Source organism: Citrus clementina, unplaced genomic scaffold (genome assembly GCF_000493195.1).
Source record: "Citrus clementina cultivar Clemenules unplaced genomic scaffold, Citrus_clementina_v1.0 scaffold_3, whole genome shotgun sequence".
NCBI classification, from domain to species: domain Eukaryota; kingdom Viridiplantae; phylum Streptophyta; class Magnoliopsida; order Sapindales; family Rutaceae; genus Citrus; species Citrus x clementina.
In genome coordinates, this window is record NW_006262339.1 from 8161674 (window position 1) to 8171338 (window position 9665).

The 9665-nt window shown below is 36.8% G+C and overlaps 2 protein-coding genes across 4 annotated transcripts; both read right to left on the bottom strand.

Annotated features, from left to right (window-relative positions):
• Positions 1-1276: 1276 nt before the first annotated feature.
• On the bottom strand, positions 1277-4726 carry LOC18049035 (DNAJ protein JJJ1 homolog). The gene is made up of 3 exons (XM_006440685.2): positions 2704-4726; positions 1964-2022; positions 1277-1840 (listed from the first exon to the last, which is right to left on the bottom strand). Exons 1-3 carry the CDS (start codon positions 4399-4401, stop codon positions 1783-1785), a joined length of 1815 nt encoding a protein of 604 aa, XP_006440748.1. The 5' UTR covers positions 4402-4726; the 3' UTR covers positions 1277-1782.
• Positions 4727-5782: 1056 nt separating this feature from the next.
• Positions 5783-9425, bottom strand: LOC18049036 (S-adenosylmethionine mitochondrial carrier protein). 3 transcript variants are annotated; one of them, XM_006440686.2, is made up of 9 exons: positions 9236-9425; positions 8966-9081; positions 8816-8873; positions 8558-8707; positions 7650-7860; positions 7283-7328; positions 6451-6571; positions 6265-6337; positions 5783-6119 (listed from the first exon to the last, which is right to left on the bottom strand). In XM_006440686.2, the coding sequence occupies exons 1-9, from the start codon at positions 9318-9320 to the stop codon at positions 5885-5887; spliced, it is 1095 nt and encodes a 364-aa protein (XP_006440749.1). In that variant the 5' UTR covers positions 9321-9425; the 3' UTR covers positions 5783-5884. The 3 variants fall into 3 exon arrangements, with proteins under 3 accessions (XP_006440749.1, XP_024045344.1, XP_024045343.1); XM_024189576.1 differs by having other exon boundaries at positions 8966-9074; positions 9236-9321; XM_024189575.1 differs by having other exon boundaries at positions 8966-9089; positions 9236-9314.
• Positions 9426-9665: the final 240 nt, after the last annotated feature.

The following is a 9665-nucleotide window of genomic DNA, read 5'->3' on the forward strand; positions in this document are numbered from 1 at the left end:
GCTCTCTGTAAACTCGTCGTCGTGAATGCACTCAACTTTGGTAACTTGAAGGACAACCGCCATGTGAATCACTTGATGCCTGACATCACCTTTTGCAAGTAACAACGAAGGTGCAAAAGCAGAAATCTGGGCTTTCAAGTGGTCACATTCGCAGGGCTGGAGGTGCACGCCGTAATCCCTTTGAAGAACGTGTGAAATATAACCGCCTTCAGTTAATCTATCAAGAGGCATGCACAACAAGAAACTGAATTCAGGGGTAATGTTTTCAATGAACTCTTCACCTTCATCATCATCGTCTGATTGAAACCTGAGCAGCCATCGATGTGTGTAGCGCAGTTGGATGATGAGGCAAGAATTATTGGGAGATGGGTTTGTTGGTGGGTTTTCGGGAGTGATGTCGTACAGCACTGACTCAAATTCGTATCTGATTGAACTTGGCGCCATTGCCATTGATGTGGAAGTGTAACTCGTAACTTGGAGAATCGAATATGATGGTGAAGTGCTTAATGCATGGGCACTAAAGTATTTATAGGGAATAGTTTCCTGTTCCGTAAAGGGAAGAATAATTTCCTAATCCTGAGAGGACCGGGTTGGTCGATCCATTTGTCAGAATGGGATTAGGAAATACTATTTAGTTTCCTAATTTGTAAATAATAAGATTATATTAGTTTCTCCTTTTCTTTATAGGTTAGGAAACTAACACCTCGGATTGTGGTTTCGGCTCTTTCTTCATCTACACCTGGACATACCCTAGTGATCAATAAACTGTGGTCGTCCTTTTTTTTAAATTTTCTAAAATTTTGTTTTCTATTTTAATATATTTTTTTATTCTTTCCAAGTTAGAAAATCTTGGAAAGAATAAAAAAAATTAGTACCATCTAAAAAAACCATACGAAATTATTCTCCATATGCAATTATTGTTTGATGTTAAAATTGATGATATTTGTAACTTTTCAGTCAAATAATACTAATTAAAAAACAAAAACAAAAAAGGACTTAAAAGCAAAGACTCTTCTGCAAGACAGATGCCAAATGGGCACTGCCCCGTCCATTACTTTGAAAACTAATACGACAGTAACCATGTCACGTGGGCATTTTAGTGTTTAAAACATGACATTTGTAGATCACAATTAACTCTAGTACCACGTCAATGTTGCCATCGATCTGAAAATTTTCAATTAGCGGATAAAAAAGACCAAACACTAGTATTAAACACTAATATTGGATTGGCGTTCACAAAGTTGGCAACACACCCAAAATACCAGTAAAATATATCTAAAAAAAAATCTAAAACTATATATTCCAACAGAAAGTGAATGGTCCTTATGTTTTAACATTTGAAAAAGAAAAATGTAAAAAGTGAAATTATTGCAATGCAATAATAGATCTATAGTGAAGTCAATACAATTCCTGACAAGATGGCTTGAAGCCAACAGCAGTTCAATAGCCAGAGCAGCCACCCGCAATTGTATTCCTGTTGAGAAACTTTTGTGCAAAGTTTTTTAGCATTACAGTTGCCAACCCCCGTCGAAGCTGAGGCGTCTCCAGAAAACATAATTGTGGTACATAAGAATAATGTATCTGTCTGAATAACCACAAACAGAGGCATTTCTTACGAATTCCTATGACTATTCTTGTAATTTGCTTTTGCAACAACAAATAAATTAACAAAATTGGAAAAAGGAAGGGAAAAAAAATTACAGGCCTCGATTGACCCGTTTCTGAAACTCTGTTTATGGCCTAAAAATTCAATCAATATGTAGAACTTAAGTAATGGATTCCTCATCTGAATTTCAAGGAGGCATGACCCGTGTCACCCAAGTGCTTATGTAATTTATTCCTGCCATGTTACAGGAAACAATCAGATCTTTTTACCCCAAAATAAGTGGCATAAATACAAATGTTAAGAATTTAGAGCCGCAAATGAATGCACCCAAAAAAAAAAAAAAAAAAAATTACAAACCTTGTTTCAAATTCCTGTCCACATTTCTCACACACATTGCTGGAATTCTTTGATGCCGCCTGCATTATAATACATATTTAACAATTAGATCAGAAAGAGCACGTACACCAGCATACGGGATAAGCGGTAACCTCTCAAGAAAAGAACTGTTATTACAACTGTATAAACTATTCCAGTTCTCTGGCAGATAGACCTCCAGAAGATAAAGGGAAAGAGTAAGATAGACCTCCAGAAGATAAAGGGAAAGAGTAAACTTCAGTGATTTCTTTTGATTAGGTACTTGCCTGTAATTTTTAAGACTAATCAGCTCCTTCTATCATAGAGTTTCCATGCATATCCAAGGAAATATCCAACCAAAAAAAAAACCATAGAAGAAAATTTAGTTTCATCCCTATTTAATAATGTATGTTTCTTTCTTTTCTTCTTCTAAGCGATCTAGTATATTGTTCCCATTAAGGTTTCATACCCACTGGTGCCAAATAAAGCTTACTGTGTATCCGAAACAGGCAGATTGTGGCAAAGCATACAACAAGAATTCGTAAACCCATGTTTCAACAGGTAAAATCTATTCATTAGTCAAAGAATCATGCAAGACTAATGAAATAAAAAACAGCTCTTTCTTTCAGCATGTGATGTGAAAGTTCAGAAGATTAAAGATGCTCAGTAATTGGAAATGTCAATTATCAAATGTCTAATGGGAGGACACGGTGAAGGAGAATAGACATTACTAGTAAGCTTACCTTTGTTTTATTTCCTTTGGACGAGTTCTTCAATTTGGCTTTTCTGTCCTTCTTGGTCCCTTTCCCATCAACTGGTTGGTCTGGAATCTTAGGATCCTTTTCTGAATGATTATCAGATATACCATTGTTCTTGTTTCCCACACAACTATGAGAAGAGGACTCTTCTATCACACCTGAATTATGATGCCCATTGGCTTCCTCATTAGTGCTCTTAAATCCATCTCTATCACCCTTTGCAGCTTCTCCATTTGCAGCTTCTCCACCACTCTTTTTACCCCTATCTTTCTTGTTTTTCCTTCTCATACTCTTGCAATTATCATATTCCATAAATTCACTCTCACCAATCTCATTCTCAACATGAGCTTCAGTCTTCAAAACTTCATCCTCCTTCCTCACAGCTACCCTCTTCCTATTCTTATGTCCTGACAGCATCGCCTTAAGCATATTCACTTCATCATCTGCATCCTCATCCTCATCCTCATCCTCCTTTCCAAACCTGTCATCAACCTCATTCACCTCAACACCATCCGCAACATCAAAAAACTCACTTTCGACATCCTCATCACCACTCAATCCACCAACACCACTTCCAATTTCCCTCTCCTCAACCCCTACATTGTCTTTAAACCTCTCACCCAACTCTTCCACCTCACCATCCAATTCCCCGAAATCTGCCATCACCTCATCCTCATCCACAAAACTCTCCCTCAAATCCGCCACCTTCTCCTTGTGCTTCTTTGACTGCTCGTGATTCGTCCATTGCTTCTCACTCTTAAACTTCTTCCCACACAACACACAATAAAACTCACTTCTCTTCTTCTCAATCTCCTCCTCCTCCAATCCCTCCTCATTCCCAACCTCATTATCCCCCTCATCATCAATTCTTGCCCAAGCAGGCTCTTCGTACCTCTTTGCTCGCTCCATTCTCTCCTTCTCCAACCTCTTCTTCCTCTCCTTCTCCTCCTCTCTTTTCCTCTCAATCTCTTCATTCTTCTTCACCATCATATCCATGACCCGCTTATCCCTTTTCTTCACAAACGCAGCCAACTCCCTCACCGTCTCATTATACTCCCTCTTCGCCTTCTTCCTCAGCTTCTTATTCTCCTCCTCCATCACCCTCCTCGACTTCCTATTTGGTCCTGCCATCACATCATATTCATCCACCCAACAAAAATCCATCACCGTACTAAACCCTAACCAGTAATTATAAAACGCCGTAACCTGTCCATAGGGAGACTCCAAATTCCCCATTATGGGGGCCTCCCTCAACACATCCAATCCTAACCCTAATTTCTTCACATAACTAACCTCAACCAAATAAATCTTATTAAACAAATCCGAATACACTTTATAAAACCCCTTACCCGAATCCGAATACCCAGAAAAGGCGGTGTTAGAGAAATAGGAGTAGAGATTGGGGACGGGGCCGCAGTTGGAGGCGGAGTTAAGATCGGAGAAGAGGATTTGGGAGCGGTGAGAGTCGTACCAGGCGCGTTCTTTCGGGTCGGAGAGGACCTCATAGGCGTGGACGAGCTCTTGGAACTGAGCCGTTGCTTCGGCTTGGCTCAAGCCGGATTGGACCAGCTTGTCTGGGTGGCGCTGCAGCGCAAGCTTCTTGTAAGCTGAGCGAATTTCGTCGGTCGTGCATTCCTTTCGCAGGCCCAGCACCTCGTAGAGGCATCGCTTTTCCGATGCCATTGATCAATTCGTCGATGTTTTCCGTCTCCGAGGTCCAGCTCCCGAAGCTTCGTTTAGCTGGCTTTCTTCTTTAAAATAATATAAATAAATAATTGCTTGTTGTTGTAATTAGGGTTCAGGAAGAAAGGGTTGGTTGGTTGCATGGGTTGGATAGTCGCTTTAAGAACATGTAACCGTTTCTCTTCCCTTCCTCGTCCGACGCCAACCACGACTCTCTTTACCTCATCTTATTGCTCTCGAAATATATTTTAGTTAGTTTTGTTCATTAGGACAAAACAGTGAATTTTATTTTTTAGAGAGATAAATATATTCCCAAAAACCTAAAATAGAAAAACTTATTATTTGTTAAACATATGAATTTTGAGATTTCATTAGATTTATTTTTTAAATTTTATTTATTTATTTATTATAACTTGTGTCTGATTTTTAAATATTTATATCTAAATAAAAAAATTTTATAATTTTTATTTAAATAATAAATAAATATTATATTTTAAAAATATCTCTACAACATATATTTATTTTTAAAATTATAAAATCTAATATTTTTAAGATATTTTTTATTTATAAAAATAAATAATTTATAAAAATTTAAATTCATTCAAACTTTTGAAAAATTCAAAACTGATCCAGACTTACATTTTCTTCCATTTGGTTGAAAAATAAATAAACTTGAAACAGGTGTCACCCCCACATGACACGGTTAAATGGGCAAAACAGTGTCGCCCATTAGTAACTAGATCATTTGGATTAATTACAATGCACTTCCTCTTATTTGTTGTAAAGTGAAAAAAATCAGAGATTTCTAAATTTTGACAAAATAGTACTGCATATTTTATTTATTTATTTTTTCTGTTTATATTTGATAATTGAACACAGGTTGAGTATTAATTGCACATATTTCGCCCTGATAACATCTAAACCCATCTAAAGACAAAAACCCCTTTAAGTATATTTTTTAAAAACAAGTTTTTTCCTTCTTTCAAATCCCCTCCTTCACCCAAGATTTCCATCACTTTCATTCATTTTCCTGCAATCCAAACATGGACATCACCACCACCAATCTCTGCTCATCCCTCGCCACTTTACAGCCTCATTTCACACCATTTTCATCCAAAAGTTCCTTCACAAAATCACTCAATTTCACTACCCAAGGCCAAAACGACAAAAATCAAATTTGAAACTCATGGCCGAACGTTTATCCAAAAACTTACTATCAGAATAGTATTAATCTTTAAGAAATGGTTATCAAAATCATATTTCATGTGAACAAAAATTACAGGCACTGAGCTTCAAGAGAAATAGAGAACGAACAAAATTATCAATTGCGAAATTTTCAAAACTAGACCAATTTCTCATACCTTTTTGACAAATTTATCAATGTAATAAAAATATCAGTTCAAATTATATCATGATTATCATCTTCAATTGGCCGAATAGACTCATTAAAGATTTATAATTGAGTCAAAAATTGGATTTTGTCCTATGCTACCTCTCTTATAGATCCTTTTTTCTCTATCGACAAGCTTGCAATTTCTTGTGTATTATCATCATTTTCTAATTTTTCATTGAAATGGTCTCTCAGGAATTCCACAGCCATGAAGGTAAGAGCAGAGGCTGGAATGTACCATGTAATCCTGGGGATACTTCCTCTGAACATTCCCGTCATGCCTTCAGTCATCCAGATCTTATGAACTGCGTCTGACCATCCATTGTACCTATAAGTTTACAACAATATTAGAAAATTCATATTCACTGCCCTATCTATCACAGTCGTAGGAATACATAAAGAGAGGTATGTCAGTGTGGAATAAACGAAGGCACAAGCATCACCGCAGAAAGATAAATAGAAAGTGATGATACCTTGCTGTGGATCCCTGCACTTGCATCCTTGTTTTGATAACATCCAAGGGAGTGGTGAGATATGCACTAAAACCTGTACAATATAAGAGAATAATGAACCAGCATCCAGTAAAATTGATCTCTGGATTAAATCACACACGACTCAGATGGGTTTAACTGGGGATAAAAGAGAAGCAAGACGCATACCACCAGCTAATCCTCCTAACACAAGTCCCTCAATAGAAATATTAACATAGCTATTTAAACTGGGTATCCATCTTTGCTTTCCATACTCAGTGAGATCTTTGAGGGCTTCATAAAACATGACCTGCAGTGCTCAAACCAAAAAAGTATCATCAAATCGACATATGAAGAGGATAAAGGTGCAAATTTCCCGACATTTTGTGTTTGTCAGTAAGACCCTGTATTAATGGGATTAAAGGTAAAATGACTTTGTGAAATAACATCCTGTTTAGTGCCCTTGTAATATACTAACAATCAAAATTCAGGAAAACTGTGAGAAAGAAGTATGTTAGCACAGAAGTAATAAGTCTTAATAATGGTACCAGAGGCTACCGCTTCAGAATCCTGTCCATTATTATCAAACCTAGAAGTGGTGTCAGATTGGACTAAGCTCTAACCCACTTTATCATTGCTAGGACAATAAAAACACAACATCTCCAAATGATGAGAGTTCCTCCAATACTCCAGCTAAGGATGCAGATAGAAACAAACACGATGTCAGCAAAGACCAAAGATAGATCACAAACTGTTTCACAGATCCCAAACGTAACAAGTTTTTGTTTAACATGATCTTCATTATAGGCATCTAAAGAGCAAGCAACAATGGGACAATAAATTCACTCCCCCCGCATGCTTCTAGAGCTTATGAATTTACATAGTGCAATCCCCTTTTTTTCTCCTAGAAAAGCAGTGAGTTGTCATAAAAATAAACTACTTAAAAGAATCTAATTTAAAAAATTACTAAGATACACAAGAAGTTTGGAAAATAAAGTATTAGGCAACAAAAATAACAGACCATGAGACCAGCAAAAGGCACATCCCTAGCAAGTGTAGACCAATACCTGCCAAAGCAAACAAAAGAGAAAGTTATGATTGGCTGGGTAGTGGGCACTAACCAACGAACAGGCCAATGAACCTTAAGGCATTTTTTTTCCAGAGGTCCATACATGCTAGAAAAGATGATAGCCATATTCGGGAGAGTGTATTTGGAATGTCTAACCTACTCATTAGCATATCTTACAGCAAAAAAAAGCATGCATTTACACAAAATAAGTAATAGTTAGATCTATTTGTCACAGGCTGTATGTGTCTAGATTCAATAAATCAGATCCACCAAACAATGACCCATCCAAAGAATCTAGAGGTGTTTTTTCGACATTTACCCTGCATATAGTCCCCTTAGCCCCTGCTCCCTCCATATTGAGCTGCCAGCTTGATATATTCCTGTGTAATAACCATATATTTGCAAGTTGGATTTCACACAGATGTTGTCTTTCATTAAAATAGAACCCCAAGACTTTATCGTTCCTTGAACCTGCATCCGCTGCTTCATCACTTCACACGGGACATACACAAAAGAACCAAGAGTGTCACCTGAAAAGAATGGAGAACAAGAAAAGAAAATCTTGAGTCTTCTGAGGCATACCAGTGGCCAGCAAGTCCATATATTCTCAATTGCCAATCCAATGCACTACAAGGGCTACCGCATTGGCATCACATAACAAATATAAATCAGTAACATTATTTTAATGTGAATATGCACTAGGATGATCTATATTAGAAGACCCCATATAAAAAAATAGATTGGAAAAAAAAGATCAACCCCTCATAATGCAAAGTCAGTACATATGCAGAAACAGATGCAGCAACAAGAATCTAAGACAATAATAATAGGCCATGAATTGAGAGAAAGAAGTCTCACAGAACAAGACCACTCTGCACCCTCAACTTCACATAAATGTGGTGCAACAAATAACACAACACCAAGCGTACATGTTAGAAATTAATAAAAGTATATACAAGTTCATAAGTATATGGTTAACATAAAACCTTGCAAATTCCAGGGCAAATTCACGAAATGAATGCAGATTTATGCTTGACTGCGATCTAATTTCGACATGATTGTCACTCATTGGAATGACATGCAGAATCTCATAGGATGAGAATTACAGCAGATACTAATCATTTGACAATTCTCTTAGTACACTCTTGTCCATAACATATTTGCAACAAATTCAAACATGCATTATGGGATGAGTTAGAAAGGAAAGGCAAATCGACAACAGCTTACCAACAGCTCCAGCAATAAAATGTGCCCAGTGGCCCCCAAGACTAGGATGCGATTCTTCAATCCACTTCTTAGTAGACTCTATAAAACCAAAGTATGTCGCTCCAGTTGCAAGGGATCCAGTAACACCAGGAGTAACACCTCTATAAAAGCCTACGAAGACGATCATTGCAAACAAAATCATGGATTGCATCAACAACTAATAGAAGAACTCCACATGATGGAAATTATCATTTGATAAAATACAAAACAATCGTGTACCTCGTAGTCCATCAGCAGCCCAAACTGATCGAACCATTTGCGATATGCTCTTTTGGTTCTGAAAGTAACAGAACCATTAATACACTATCACATGATAACAACATATCCACCATAATTGCAGCTAAAATCTTTTACATTTTAAATTTATACCTGACTTCCACTAAGAATTGCTTGACTTTGAATCCGAGTCTTTACCGTATCAACAGGATGCATCATTCCTTCCCCAAATCCCCCGGCGATACCACCCCACAAGAACTCTCTCCACACTCACCCACAGCAGAAACCAACAACAAAAAAAGAAATTAATAACATTTACATTAATTCTTTATTTTAAACATATAACACCAAAAAATTACATTAACACGAGATTTAACTAAAATGAAACAGGGAAAAATATAGAGTAATAAATTAAATGAATACCAAAGAACTGATTTCCAGAAATGGGATTGGTGATATGTGATACAGGAGCTTGAAATTCGCTCGACGTGGGGCTACGATCCGCCATGGGAGCTTGGAGGGAGCTCGCTTTAGCTCTGTGTGGGTTAGGGTTTATGGGTTTAAAGAGGGTGGGCTTGTTTTGAAATGTCCGCGCCTTGTTTACCTCTGCAAATTAATCAGAATGCTCATATTTTAATAAATTTTTTTATAATAAAAACACCCATGAAGTAAATTACCACTGCCAGAACAATTTACTACAATAAAAAATAACATTATTACTTTCTTTTTGGAAAAGAAATAACAGTATTACTTGAACATTCATTTATCATGGTCATTCAAAATTGTCAATTCTTTTACTTTAAATTTTTTTTATTGTTTTGGTATTTTCATCAATAATTTTTTTTTTATTCAA

Coding starts and splice junctions, on each gene's coding strand:
- LOC18049035 (XM_006440685.2), bottom strand. CDS start 4,401: ATGGCATCGGAAAAGCGATGCCTCTACGAGGTGCTGGGCCTGCGAAAG. Junction 2,023..2,703: donor CCAAAGGAAATAAAACAAAG/GTAAGCTTACTA, acceptor ATTATAATGCAG/GCGGCATCAAAGAATTCCAG. Junction 1,841..1,963: donor GGACAGGAATTTGAAACAAG/GTTTGTAATTTT, acceptor GTAACATGGCAG/GAATAAATTACATAAGCACT.
- LOC18049036 (XM_006440686.2), bottom strand. CDS start 9,320: ATGGCGGATCGTAGCCCCACGTCGAGCGAATTTCAAGCTCCTGTATCA. Junction 9,082..9,235: donor TTCTGGAAATCAGTTCTTTG/GTATTCATTTAA, acceptor GCTGTGGGTGAG/TGTGGAGAGAGTTCTTGTGG. Junction 7,329..7,649: donor CTAAGGGGACTATATGCAGG/GTAAATGTCGAA, acceptor TTGCTTTGGCAG/GTATTGGTCTACACTTGCTA.